The 14,524-nt window shown below is 42.3% G+C and overlaps 2 protein-coding genes across 4 annotated transcripts in view; one reads left to right on the top strand and one right to left on the bottom strand.

Moving 5' to 3' along the window:
• The window catches only part of SLC1A6 (solute carrier family 1 member 6), a 103,250-nt gene that overhangs the window by 32,166 nt on the left and 56,560 nt on the right, over positions 1-14,524 (top strand). The window lies entirely within an intron of this gene.
• Positions 9,193-14,430, bottom strand: CASP14 (caspase 14). Its single transcript, XM_081077078.1, has 7 exons — positions 14,338-14,430; positions 12,544-12,612; positions 11,513-11,662; positions 11,191-11,416; positions 10,938-11,051; positions 10,677-10,780; positions 9,193-10,354 (listed from the first exon to the last, which is right to left on the bottom strand). The coding sequence occupies exons 2-7, from the start codon at positions 12,568-12,570 to the stop codon at positions 10,250-10,252; spliced, it is 726 nt and encodes a 241-aa protein (XP_080933204.1). The 5' UTR covers positions 12,571-12,612; positions 14,338-14,430; the 3' UTR covers positions 9,193-10,249.

The following is a 14,524-nucleotide window of genomic DNA, read 5'->3' as shown; positions in this document are numbered from 1 at the left end:
GCATCTGTCAGTAAGTGGGTAAGTCCATGTGCAGGTCCTTTAAGAGTGATGCCTGGGACTCCAGCCACTCGCCATCTCACTCAGCCACAATCTCTGCTGGCTTTCACAGCCAGACGTTGTGGGGGCTTTAGGAGAGTCTCAGAGATGGTTATTCTGTAGTTTAGTTGTAATTTTGATGTGGTCATGGGAGGAGGCGAGCACAGCATTTACGTACCCGCCATTTTGACCTGAAATCCGGTATGTTACACTATTGATTTTAAAAAGTTGTGATAAAATATATATAACATAAAATTTGCCACATTAACCATTTTTAAGTGTACAATTCAGTGGAACGAATGACATTTGTGATGTGCAACGAACACCACTATCTGTTTCCAAAACATGTTCATCAATAAGAGTGAAGGGACCTAGGTGAGAACGTGGGGCCTAAAAGTCAAGTTAAGACCTTTTTTCCTTATCCAAAGAGCAGTGGGAGATCACTGAAAGAATTTAAGAAGATGCATGGCAAGTCAGATTTTCATTTTAAAATGACCATTCTGTTGTAGTTGGAAGATGATTTGGAGAAAAGATGGTGGACAGAGGTAGATTTGCTTTGAAGTAAACACAGCACAAGCTACAAAGCCCCACATTCATGAGTCCCCCCAAGGCCCTGGGAGACCTGATAATGTGCTCTGGGGTTGTACTAAGTGTGTGTTGGTATTCTCATGTTTTTTCTTAAGGAAGTACTACTTCACCCATCATACAGGTCCTGTAAAACCTGAATCTGCCCCTGATACTCAATAATAAACTTCCAGGATAAACTTTCAAATCCTAACTAAATAATTGGGGGAAGCCCTTAATCAGAGGTCGTGAAGAATAAATCCATGGATTTCAGCACTGTGTGCCTGTTATATCAGGTATGGTTCTTGGTGGTGAGACACTCTGGCCAACTTCAGGAAAATGAGAATTTGATGGAGGGATTTATGAGCAGGGGTTGGCACACTTACTCTGTAAAGGGCCAGGTAGTAGCTATTTTCAGTTTTGCCAGCCATATGATGTCTGTTGTAGCTACACAGGTCTGCGGTTGTAAGGTGAAAGGAACCATTGACAATATGTAAATAAGTGAGCCTGACTGTGCCAATAAATGTCTATTTTTTAAAAATTAAAGTTTATTGGGGTGACAATTGTTAGTAAAGTTAGTAAAGCTGTGGGGTGACATAGATTTCAGGTGTACAATTCTGTAACACGTCATCTATAAATCCCATTGTGTGTTCACCCAGAGTCAGTTCTCTTTCCATCACCATATATTAGACTCCGGTTACCCTCTTCTAGAGCCTCCCTGCCCCTTATCTTCTAGTAACCACTAAATTGTTGTCTGTGTCTATGAGTTTTTGTTTCTTCATTTGTCTTGTTCTTTTGTTGTTTTCAGTTTTATATACCACATATCAGTGAAATCATATGGTTCTCTGCTTTTTTTGTCTGACTTATTTCACTTAGCATTATAATTTCAAGATCCATCCATGTTGTCAAAAATGGTACTATTTTATCTTTTCTTACCACCAGGTAGTATTCCATTGTGTATATATATACCACAACTTCTTTATCCATTCATCTGTCAAAGGACATTTTGGTTTCCATGTCTTGGGCACTGTAAATAAAGCTGCAATGAACAATGGAGCACACATGTCTTTATGGATAAATGTTTTCAGATTTTTTGGGTAGATACCCCAGAGAAGGATTGCTAGGTCATATGGTAATTCTATTCTTAATTTTTCTGAGGAAACTCCACACTGCCTTCCATAACGGCTGCACCAGTCTGAATTCCCACCAACAGTGTATGAGGGTTCCTTTTTTCTCCACAGCCTTTCTGACACTTGTTACTATTTGTCTTTTTGATGATAGCCATTCTAACTGGGGTGAGGCGATATCTCATTGTGGTTTTTATATGCATTTCTCTGATGATTAGTGATGTTGAGCATTTTTTAATATGTCTATTTGCCATTTGTGTGTCCTCTTTGGAGAAATGTCTGTTTAGGTCCTCTGCCCATTTTTCAATTGAGTTGTTTGTTTTTTTGTTGTTGAGTTGTATGAGTTCCTTGTATATTTTGGATATTAGCCCCTATTGAAGACATTGTTTGCAAAAATCTTCTCCCTTTCAGTTGATTGCCTCTTTATTTTGTTGATGGTTTTTTTTTTTTTTTGCTATGCAGAAGCTTTTAAGTTTCATATAGTCCCATTCATTTATTTTAGCTTTTACTTCCCTTGCCTTTGGAGTCAAATTCATAAAATGCTCTTTGAACCCAAGGTTTAATACCTATGTTTTCTTCTGTGTAGTTTATTGTTTCAGGTCTTATGCTTAGGTCTTTGATCCATTTTGAATTAATTTTGGTACATGGTGACAGATAGCAGTCCAGTTTCATTCTTTTGCACGTGGCTATTCAATTCTCCCAGCACCATTTATTGAAGAGGATGTCTTTTCTCCATTGTATGTTTTTTGCTTCTTTGTCAAAAATTATCTGTCCATATTTATGTGGTTTTATTTCTGGGTTCTCAATTTGATTCCATTGGTTTGTGTGTCTGTTTTTCTGCCAGTACCATGCTGTTTTGATTATTGTAGCCCTGTAGTACAAGCTAAAGTTAGGGAGTGTGATACCTCCAGCATTGTTCTTTTTTCTTAGGATTGCTTTGGCTATTTGGGGTCTTCTGTGGTTCCATACATATCTGATGATTTTTTGTTCTATTTGTTTTAAAAATGCCATTGGGATTTTGATGGGGATTGCATTAAATCTGTATATTGCTTTGGGTAATAGGGCCATTTTAACTATGTTGATTCTTCCAATCCATGAGCATGGAATGTCTTTTCCATTTCTTTGTGCATTTTTCAATTTCTTTTAAAAATATCTTATAGTTTTCAGCATATAGGTCTTTCACATCCTTGGATAAGTTTATTCCTAGGTATTTTATACTTTTTGTTGCAATTGCAAAAGGAATTTTTTAAAATTTCTTTTTCTGAGATTTCATTGTTAGCATATAGGTATGCAATGGATTTTTTGTACATTGATTTTGTAGCCAGCAACTTTACTGTATTCATTGATGGTTTCTAATAGCTTTTTGGTGAAGTCTTTAGGGTTTTCCATATATAGCATCATGTCATCTGCAAAAAGTGACAATTTAACTTCTTCATTCCCAATTTGGATGCCTTTTATTTCTTTCTCTTGCCTGATTGTTCTGGCTAGGACTTCCAACACTATCTTGAAAAGCAGAGATGATAGGGGACAGCCCTGTTGTGTTCCTGAATGTAGAGCAAAGGGCTTCAGGTTTTCACCATTAATTATGGTATTAACTGAGGGTTTGTCATATGGTATTCTCTTTCTATACCTATTTTATTAAGTGTTTTAATCATAAATGGATGTTGTATCTTGTCAAATGCTTATCCTGCATCAGTTGATATAATCATATGATTTTTGTCCTTTATTTTGTTTATGTGATGTATCACATTGATGGATTTGCATATGTTGAACCATCCTTGTGCCCCTGGGATGAACCCCACTTGGTCATGATGAATAATCTTTTTAATGCATTGTTGCATTCGATTTGCTAGAATTTTGTTTAGGATTTTTGCATCTGCATTCATCAGAGATATTGGTCTGTAGTTTTCTTTTTTTGTGTTGTCCTTACCAGGTTTTGGCATCAGGGTAATGTTGGCCTCATAAAATGAGTTAGGGAGTACTGTCTTTTCTTCAATTTTTTGGAAGAGTTTGAGCAGGATTGGTATTAGGTCCTCTTTGAAGGTTTGGTAGAATTCACTAGTGAAGCCATCTGGTCCAGGACTTTTGCTTTTGGGAAGGTTTTGGATGACTGATTCAATTTCGTTACTGGTGATCGGTCTGTTTAGATTTTCCAGTTCTTTATGGTTCAGCCTAGGAAGGCTATATGGTTCTAAGAACTTGTCCATTTCTTCTAGGTCTGAATTTGGTGGCATATAGTCCTTCATAGTATTCTTGGATGATCCTCTGTATTTAATTCTGTGGCATCCATGATAACTTCCTCTCTTTCATTTCTGATTTTGTTTATTAGTGTCTTTTCTCTTTTTATCTTAGTAAGTCAAGCCAAGGGTTTGTCAATTTTTAAAAATCTTTTCCAAGAACCAACTCTTTGTCACATTAATTTTTTTCTATTTTGTTTTTGTTCTCTATTTCATTTAGTTCTGCTCTGATTTTTATTATTTCCTTTTTTCTGCTGACTTTGGGTTTCCTTTGTTCTTCTTTTTGTAGTTCTTTAAGGTGTAATGTGAGGTTATTTATCTGGGATTTTTCTTGTCTCTTGAGATAGGCCTGTAATGATATAAATTTCCCTCTTAAAACTGCTCTCTCTGCATCCCCCAAATTTTGGTAGAATGTATTTTCATCCTCATTTGTTTCTATGTATCTTTTGATCTCTCCTCTTATTTCTTTTTGGACCTGGTCATTCTTTAAAAGTATGTTGTTTAATCTCCACATATTTGTGGTTTTTCCTGCTTTCTTTTAGCAGTTGGTATCCAATTTCAAAGCTTGTGATCAGAGAATTTGATTGGGATGATTTCAATCTTCTTAAATTTGCTGAGGCTAATTTTATGGCCCAATATATGGTTTATCCTTGAGAATGTTCCATGTACACTAGGAAAAAATGTATAGTCTGATGTTCTAGGATGAAGTGCTCTATAAATGTCAATTATGTCCATTTCATCTAATGTGTCATTTAGGGCTGATATTTCTTTATTTATTTTCTGTTTGGATGATCTATCCATAGCTCTCAATGATGATTTAGGTCCCCTACTATAATTGAGTTTTGGTCAATTTCTCCCTTTAGTTCTGTTAGTAGTTGCTTGGCATATTTTGGTGCTCCCTGATTCGGGGCATAAATATTGATGACTGTTATGTCTTCTTGTTGTATAGTCCCCTTTACCATTATGAAATGTCCATCTTTGTCTCTTGTTATGTTTTTTATCCTGAAGTCTGTTTCTCCTGATATCAGTATGGCTACAACTGATTTTCTCTGGATACCATTTTCTGGGAGTGTCCATTTCCACCCTTCACTTTGAGTCTGTTTGTCCTTATAGCTGAGATGTGTCTCTTGGAGACAGCATATGGTTGGGTTTAGTTTTTTGATCCAATTTACTACTCTGTGCCTTTTTATTGGTGAGTTCAGTCCATTTACATTTAGGGTGATTATTGATATGTGAGGATTTCCTGTCATTCTATCTTTAGTTTTCTGGTAAGGCTGTGTCTCCATTGTTTCTTTGCCTTTTTGTTGTTGTCTATTATTTCTGTGTGGTGGTATTCTATGATTTTTTTCCCTCTGTTTCTTCTTTTATTAGGTCATATATTTCAATTCTGGATTTTTTTTGAGTGGTTACCCTTAAGTTTATGTAAAAGAAAGTTTCATATTTAGAGTATTCCATTTTCTGCAGCATGCTTACTTTCTCTATTCCTATATTCCGGTTCAGGCTTTTACTCTCTCCACTTTTATGTTTTGGTTGTCACAGATTATCCCTATTTATGCTGATCGAATAGCCTCCTTCAGTATTTCTTGTGGTGCATGTCGTGGGTTAGAAAATTCCCTCAGTTTTTGTATGTCTGGAAAGGTCTTTATTCCTCCTTCATATCTAAAGGATATCTTTGCTGGATATATTATTCTTTGCTCATAATTTCTCTCTTTCAATAATTTGAATATTTGATTCCACTCCCTCCTGGCTTGTAGAGTTTCTGCTGAAAAATCTGATGATAATCTAATGGGCTTTCCTTTGTAGGTTACCGTCTTCTTTTCCCTGGCTGCCTTGAGGATTCTTTCTTTGTCGTTAATTTTAGACAGCTTCAATACAATGTGCCTTGGAGTAGGCCTGTTGGGGTTGAGATTATTAGGTGTTCTATTTGCTTCTTGGATTCGAGGATCTACTTCTTTCCACAAGTTTGGGAAGTTCTCATCGATTATTTGTTTGAATATACTCTCTGTTCCCTTCTCTCTTTCTTTTCCTTCTGGTATGCCCATTATTCTTATATTGCTCTTTCTGTTGGAGTCAGAAAGTTCTTGTAGAGTTCTTTCATTTCTTTTAAGTCTCAAATCTCTTCTTCTATCCGTTTCATTTCCAGATTTCTATCTTCAATGTCACTGATTCTTTACTCTTTACTTGTCAACTCTACTACCTAAGCTGGCTATTTCATTCTTCATTTATTTTATTGAGTTCTGAATCTCCAGAAATTCTATTGGTTCTTTTTTAAAATTTCAGTCTCTTTGGTAAATGTTCATTTTTTTCTTTGATTGTGTGTCTGAGTTCATTAAACTGCTCGTCTATGTTTTCTTACATGTCGTTGAGTTTTTTAAGAACAGCAATCTTGAATTCTATGTCATTTAAGTCACATATTTCCATGTATGTAAGTTCATTTTCTGGATATTTTTCATTTTCTTTCTGAGCTGTCTTGTTACTTTGGTTATTCATGGTTATTAATGATTTATTATTTTTCTTCCTAGACATCTACAGGAGTGGGTTCTGCAACAGGTTGATAAAAAGAGGTCTTTCTTTTGTTTTCCAGTAGGTGTTGGTAGAATGTTTTATTTTCTCTCTGACTACAGTCTTTTATTCTCTCTCACACTGTAGTGTTATATTTTCTCTGCAGTATCCTGGCTTCTCACACAATGTGGGGATTCCCTGGAATGTGGGCTTCTCCTCTCTAAACAGTTCACCTGGGTCATAGGGCCTCCGTGGGGGGATGTGGAAAGCTTCTGAAGTTCCAAAACTCTTCCTGCACCAGATTCAGAGCCCATGTATTTCAGCAGCTCTGTTTACTCCTGCAGGGATCCACCCAGATAGGTGGGGACAGGGGCGGGGTGGGTTTTGAGACGTGTCCCAGAGCAATGGCAGCGACCACCACCACAGCCAGTCCTGCTTCCAGAGTTCCCTCCCCTTTGCCGGAACTAGTTGGGCTGTGAGTCTGTGTCTGTGGACCACAGTTCTCAGAACTGCATATATTCTGTTCTTTTGATCTGACACTGCTACTGTTCCACTTCCAGCACCGGGCAGGTGTGGGCGGGGCGAGCTCTGGGAGGGTTGGGAGGGGGTGGCTAGTCTCAGTGCCTGAGGCTTCCGTTCTCTGCGGCAGTGAGGGCTTAAACCAGCATTTTCAGCCTTCTTCCCTCAGTCTTTGCTCCAAGGTCTCTGCTGTGAATGTTGGGTTCAGCTGTGTTATATGCTGTCCCCTCATCCCTGTGGGCCATAAGCGGAGACCTAGCAGTCCGAGTTCTTCCCTCTCCCACAGCTGCGGTAGTTCTGGGATGCAGCGAGCTCGGAGCACTGAGCTAGGTCTGCGTCCTGCGCCCACACAGCTCCATCTCCACACTTCTCCCTTCCCTCCTCCCCTGCTCGTACAATTTGTCCACCTTTAGGTGAATTCAGTAGTGGGCCTCTTAGTCTTGCCTGTCTGCTGTGTAGGGAGTCCTTTGTGGAGTTATAGTTGTTCGGTTAGTTGTAAATTCCAGGGGAGATTTCAGGAGGCTCCCCTCATGCTGCCATTTTTATGACGTCATCATCCAATAAATATCAATTATAAAAACAGGCTGCAGGCTGGATTTGGCAAGTGGGTGATAATTTGCTGACTCCTGTATTTGGTGACTCCAAAATCATTGGGTGTTTAGAGCACATACACATGGGCGGGTGTACAGGACACAGTAAGTGCATCACCTCAGATCTACTTGTCCTTGTATACACACCCCTGCCTCAGCCACTTGCTCTGCTATTCCTATATATAAAGCCCTGACTGCTGCCATGGCTATTACTGCACCATAGGTGAGGAGCCCTGTGTTTACTGCTTAAGAACTTGGTGACTCTAGACAAGTCACTCCCTAATGAAGGGGTTAAACTGGGTCAAGAATTATGTACCATGCTTCTTGGAGTCCTGAGACAAGAAGGACTTTGAGGCTACACCCCAGTTCAGTAGAAAAGAGATGTGACTGATTAGTTATATCTGTAATGAGCACCCAGACAGGGAGAGTTGGCACACTTGCTCCATATTTGTGATCCTGTAACTAGCTGATCTCCAAGGTCCCTTATGGTTGCGAAAAGCTACAGTTCTGTGTCTGGATACTTTTTTGGGAATATTCTGGAGATGGAAACATCATGTAAAATATAGCCACTTGGCATGGAAGAGTGGCCTGTAACTTTACAAATTCCTAACACATCTGCTTTTATGGAAGAGATGGGATGAGCTCCTGATTCTCTGTTTACGATAGACACACCTGGGAGGCAACTGGCCATCGGAAAAAAGAAACCAAATCCATGATGCCTTTCACATCAGCCTCATGGTTTAAGTGCAGAGAAAAGATTCCAACACATGCTTTTAAAGTCTGACAACTATTTATTGAACCACCCATTAAGTTAATCAAAGACTTGTTCCTTGACCTTAAGAAATTGTAATCATCAGTGTCTCATCCTGGGTGAGAGAGGCAGAATCAACTAGAAAGACTGTTAGGAATGGCTTTCTGGAATAAGTAGGGGTGGGAGGCAGTGGAAGGGGGGTGAAGGGAGAGAGAGCGCACTCCAGCTTGGGGAAATGGTGATAGCAAAGGCTCTGGTGGGGGGAGTGGGGGGGTGAACTTAGCTGATTGCTGGTAGCGGTGGAATAGTAATATAAGGGTGTAAGAAATCAGGATGTGGAGTTTGGCCTTGGTCTGTAAATGATGGGGTGGCATTGTGTCTTCTTGGGTATTCTAGGAAGATCAAGAATTGTAGAATGTATGAAGGGCAGAGGAGGGCTGAAATGCTCAGGCAGAGAGGCAAGGAAGGAAGTTGGTACAAAGATACAAGCATGAGAAAGTGCGACTTGAGCCTAGAGAGTGACATGTAAGGGAAGAGATAACAGGAGAAGTGTTTCAAAGTCAGGCTGGGCTGGGCATGGTGGCTGGTGGCATATGAAGGTTGTAAGAAGAAGGATGCTACAGATAAGTGCAGAATTCCGAACTTGGGGCCTGAGGTTGGGGTGCCAGGGAATACTTGGAGGATGGACCAGGAAGAAAAGACTCATCTTTAACCATAAGTTTTTCAATGCAGATATGACCACAGATTATTTCTGTGGGAAAGGTCCAGGCTGGAGATAGAGAGACATGCATCATAGACTTGGAAGGTAGATCTTCTGATCCACCTTCCAACCCAGTGCTGGAATTTCATGGAGGTAACCTTGAATACTGGTTATCAAGGAACCAGTATTTCTAGATATCTTCCAGGGAGCTCCTCCCTCCAAGGTAGGGAGAACTTTTCTTAGGTGGTTCCTCTAATTAGAAAAGTTTTCTGATGGATTAAGACTTAGCAGGCAGTGGAAGGAGACTGGGCTGGAGGCCAACACTTGACCCTGCCCTTGACTTACTGTGTGGCATTTACCAAGCCACTTAATTTCTCTGGGTCTCTATCACGTTGTATACAAAATAACAGGGTGACACTAGGGGATGTGCCATAGTTCCAACATACCCTGATGCAGAGTGGTTGGAAGTTGAAATCTTGAAAATGGATGAATGGATGGATTTTCTTGGAGAGAAGGCATAGTCCAGGGTCTAGTGGTGGTGGGGAGTAGGGCAGTGTTAATTAGGAGGGAGAAAAACAGAAAAGGAGAAGGCATTTCCATTAGACAGAGAGAGCCCATGAACTAGGAGAAGAATGGGGTTAAGGCACCAGCTTGCTAGCCAAGGAAGGGGGTGTCTTAGAGAGAGAGAATGATTCTTGCTTGACTGCATTTCAGGAATTGGAAATGAATCTGTGGGAGATAAGAATGGATGTGGATTCAGGGAGAGGTTATAACTCTAGGTGATATTCAGGAGCCCCCAAAGCTTTGACTGATGTAGGAGGTAGTGAGTGGGCATTGGTTTATCAGGGGAAAATGTTGAGCTTTATGCAGTTATATTTGTATAGGTATGATTTATGAAAGATAGAAGATTTCAGATGAGAATAGGAGCAGAAAGTGGAAAAAGCAATTACCCACTTAGGTTACATTAATAGATGTAAAGAGTCCAGCCTGAGGGAGGTGATGTTATTGTTACCACTAGGCCTTGTGCTCAGTTTTAGCTGGGTTGCTCTACGCAAGACTGGAACAGATTGAAGGAGTACTTGCATAAGGAGAGTGATGAAAGGATTGGGTGCCATTTAGCTTTGAGAAGAGAAGATTTGGAGGAAGTGATGAGAGCTGCGTTTAAACATCCAAGGGTCAGAGAGAGGCACCTGAAAGGAAGCCCCTCCATTCTCTTTCTACTTCTACTGCAGATAGAGCCGTTTCCGAAGGGTGCTTTGGATTTCAGGGTTCACTTTCTTTGGTTGCCCTTCTTGAACCACCTCTGCTTTTGCCATTCGCCGGGTTACCTGTAGCAATAAGTGTGGTCAGCTTGGGGCTTGGCCCTTGGGGGAGTCGGTATAATGGGCTCATGGGGAGAAGGTTAGAGAAGAGGGTAAATGGGTATCCCTGTCCTCAGGTGAGTGACTTTTATTGTCTCATCCTATATCATCATCTCTATGGAATCGTTGGTTAGACATTCTTGTTATATGTTTTTTTCCTAATCTGCTATGAAAGCACATAACCATTAGAAAAAAAAGTTTGCCCACATGTTGGTTAAACCCAAAGGTTTTGTTTATAGAAATGTATCTGTATTTCATCTAAATGATCTCACATACTGTCCCAACTCACCTCTGTCAGAAGCTCCAGGATGGGTTCTTTTCTCTCCAAGAATACATCAACCAGGGTCTGGATGAAGCCGGAGCCTTTCCTGTCATTTCTGTAGGAAAGGTACCCTGGGGATCGCAGAGAAGTGGGCTTCAATGGGGATGTGAGGAGTGTGGAGCAAGAGGGCCTGGAAGAGGGTGGGTCCTGGAGGAGTGCTGCAGGGGTCAGGAGTGGTGGGCGAGGTAGGGGAGCAGGAGCCAGCTTGGGTCAGTGGGGAGCACATACCCTCCACGGTGGAGTAGATATAGAGCATGTCCGTGTGCGTTGGAATGGTTTGGAGCTTGTCTGTAACCATCACAGTGTTGTCTCCACCTACTGTCTCACCAGGGTCCCTTTGTTCTGAAGCACCAAAAAGAGGAAAAGGCAAATTCAGAAAGGTGGGGAAAGGAACAGGTCAGAAAACAGATGAGCAGTGGAGCTCTAGATCTGGGCTTAGTGCTGGGTTAGGAACACAGACTGTTCTTGGCTCTGTCCCCACCTCCACGACAGGCCTGCACGATGTACACCTTAGGCTTGGCCCTCAGGGCCTGGCAGTTCTTGTTGTTCAGAACCCTAAAGAGGTCCTCCAGCTCGACCATCTGCTCGTCCTCCGCTTTGAGGTGACCTTCTAGCCCATGCGCCATGAGCACCACAAAAGCACAGCTGACAAAGTCTTTCCGGGCATCAATGGCCTGCTGAAATTTTTCCATCTCTTCCTGGAATTGCTAGAGCGAGAGGAATGGCCAGACTCAAGCGCTTCCCTGGAGCCCACCTTCCAATCCAGCCCCTCTCCCATTGGCCTGGGGCTGGCTGCACAATACCTGGGCGGTGGGGTCTCTCTTCATGGTACTCTCGAATCCCAGCTGCTGGAACATGCGTTCCAGGGCGTCTAGATCCTCCTCAGAACCTTCCCGGGCTTTGGTGACACACAGCGTCAGGGCTAGACGGGCGCCTGACATGTCATATGCCTCCTGCGCCAAGAGACGACAGAAACAATCAAAGGGGTACGAAGGTCAAGCAGAAGCAGGAGATGTGGTCCAAAGAGGCCTGGGCTTAGGGTTGCCAGGTAAAGTGCAGGGTGTCCAGTTACACTCAAACTTCAGATTAATATAAATACATCCCCACTATTACACGGGATATTACTTATACTATAAGATTATTTGTTGTGGATGTGAAATTCTAATTTGACTTGGTATCCTTTATTTTCTTATTTTTAATTAAATGTATTGAGGTAACATTGGTCAATAAGATTATGTAAATTTCAGGTGTACAAAATAATTCCTTATCTGTATGCTCCATTGTGCGCTCGCTACCCAAAATTGGTTTCCTTGCTGGCGCCCTGCTCGGTTTTAGTCATGTATGAACTTGAGAAAGTCACTCCTCCTATCTGAGCCCCAGTTTCCAAATATAGACTCTGTGTGTGTGTGTGTGTGTGTGTGTGTGTGTGTGTGAAGGAATTTGAAGGTCCCTTCCAGTTGTCACATTATGTCGCTTTATTTCTCTATCCTTCCCAAGAGTGTTCTAAGCATTCCTTTCTCATATGCACAGGTCTCAGAATTTCTGAAGTTAATGCTGAGAATCCTGTCTTATCCCATCTGAGGAAGAAAGACGTTGGGGTCAAATTTTCTTTCCAGAAGAGAAGCAGGATATTTTGATAAAGATGTAGTAGGGTCCCCCCAACCCGACTTGAGTTGCACCTGAGTCTTTCTCTATTTGAATGATCACAAAGCACTTTCTAGCTCTGAATCCAGGTCAGGATGCCTCCACCCCTCCACTGTCTCTGAAGCATTCAGCGCTTCACCTCCCATCTCCCCGGACTCCCATCCCTCGCCCCAAGCTGCACCCAACCCACCTCCTCCAGAGGCCGAGTATCGCTCATGTCTCAGATTCTGAGTCCGGTTCTCAGCACCCTTCGCTGATCCTGGGGAGTCAAGAGAAGATGGGTTGAAGGTCTCCACAGGAAGGCAGAGGGGCTTAGGGGATAGACCCTAGTTTGTCCATCTGGATTTTTGAGAGCGAATAGGATCCTAGTGGTGGGAACTTGTTTCATGGTCAGATTTGGGCAAGAGATGACAGCCCACGAAGAGTGTCCTTTCTAGTGTGACACTCCAGTGGTGTCTTTCACCCTGGATACCTCCAGAACTCCTGCTAGGTCCACTGCACAATGCCACCCATCTGGGAATTTCCCTATCCCTCCTTCAGAACCAGCCTGTGACAGACTAGATTCATTATTGGACTGATAAGCAGGGCAAGTGACCCCACGTATTCCCCTCTGCCACCCAGGAGCTGACTGGTTGAAGAGGCATCAACAAGGAGATGCTTCGGGGTTGGGTTTAAAAGGAGACGATGACCAGTGTGGGGAATACTACTTTGAAACTCTCCCAGTGAGTCTCTGATCTGAACAGACCAATCCACCTCCCTCCCTCTACCTTGATCCTGAACAGCTGTCTGAGTTCTCCGTTCTCATCTGAGTCCTGTTCTACACTCTGGCTGAGCAGAATGACTTTTGCCATATTCTTGGCATTTTCCCATTTCCTTGCCTTTTTGTACACTTCCTCCTCAGCCTGGTATACTTTTTTTATTAGTCAAGACACTCCTCTGCCAATTTGGATGTTATCGTGTCTTTCCCTCCACTCATTGATCCATCCACCCATCCATCCACCCACCCAGCCATCCATCTACTTATCCACCCAACTACCCCTGTATCTATCTATTCAGCAAATATTTTCAGTGTCTATTATGAGCTACACACTATATAAGACAGACATGCTCCCTGCCCTTATGTAGCTCTAGTCTATGACAGAAAGGTACACTAAATCTCTCACTTGTTTCTGTCTTACACACACACACACACACACACACACACACACACACACACACACACGCCATGGAGCCCACGCTGTAAGAAAAGAGAAAGCAAATACTGTGTGTGAGAGAGAAAGTAGAAGGAACATGGACTCTGGAGCTGGATAAAGCAGAATGAATCCTGCCTTGGCCCCTTCCCAGCTGGGTGACCCTGAGTATCCCAGTCTGTTCTCTGAGACTCAGTTTTCTCACTGGAAAAGGACCTTAAAAGAGCACTAGGTGCTTTATAGTAATGGCACAGCAAGGGTGGTTTAATGATCCCGGCTAAGCCACTGGTGGTTTCCTCTCCCTTCTCCGGACTCCCCAGCGCTGCCTGTTTCCACCTGCATTACAGCAGTGCTTTTGATTCTTATTCTTGTGGCTGAGCTGGCAGGTCCATTTTTAGGACTGAAAGCCTGACTTCTTTATCTCTGTCTCCATCAGGGTCACCAGTGTGGGAATGGGCCCTGAGGCAGTGTTGGGGAGAATTTGTTGAGTAAACAAATAATAAACAAATAAACAAATGAAATAAAGGATGGATGGATGGATGGGTGGAAAACCAGAACATGCATTCATTCAATGAGACGGAGAAAATGAGAGAGAGAGAGAGAGAGAGAGAGAGAGAGAGAGAGAGAGAGAGAGAGAGAGAGAGAGAGAGAGAGAGAGAGAGAGGGAGAAAGAGAGGCTAATGTCTGCCAAATGACTTACTAATTTTAGAAGTAGCTCTGCTTAAAGCCAGGCTGTCTCACCACTCTCTTAGTTGGTGAGTGGCTGGCTACCCTGAGGGGTCAGGCCCACTTACCGACCTTGGAGAAGGGGCTGACAGACAGGATCTTCTCAGATTTCTCCCGAGGGTCCTGTCTGTGAATTGGGTAGCACAGCTGTCTGGGCCTTTATTGCCAGCGAGTTTTCTGTCACTTAGGAAACCTCATGATGTGAGGAACACACCCTTGCTGAGGAAATGGAGCCAAACGCCCACGGTATGAGTA

The sequence above is a fragment of the Rhinolophus hipposideros genome, assembly GCF_964194185.1.
Source record: "Rhinolophus hipposideros genome assembly, chromosome: 16".
NCBI lineage: Eukaryota > Metazoa > Chordata > Mammalia > Chiroptera > Rhinolophidae > Rhinolophus > Rhinolophus hipposideros.
Note: the sequence above shows the minus strand (reverse complement) of the source record. Positions and strands in the feature narration are given on the sequence as shown.

What these genes read in the sequence shown, in the direction of transcription:
- CASP14 (XM_081077078.1), bottom strand. Translation starts at nt 12,570, where the DNA reads ATGAGCGATACTCGGCCTCTGGAGGAG. An exon ending in TATCTACTCCACCGTGGAGG is followed by an intron (nt 10,781 to 10,937) that starts GTATGTGCTCCC and finishes TGCGATCCCCAG; the next exon opens with GGTACCTTTCCTACAGAAAT. An exon ending in TCCTGGAGCTTCTGACAGAG is followed by an intron (nt 10,355 to 10,676) that starts GTGAGTTGGGAC and finishes TTATTGCTACAG; the next exon opens with GTAACCCGGCGAATGGCAAA.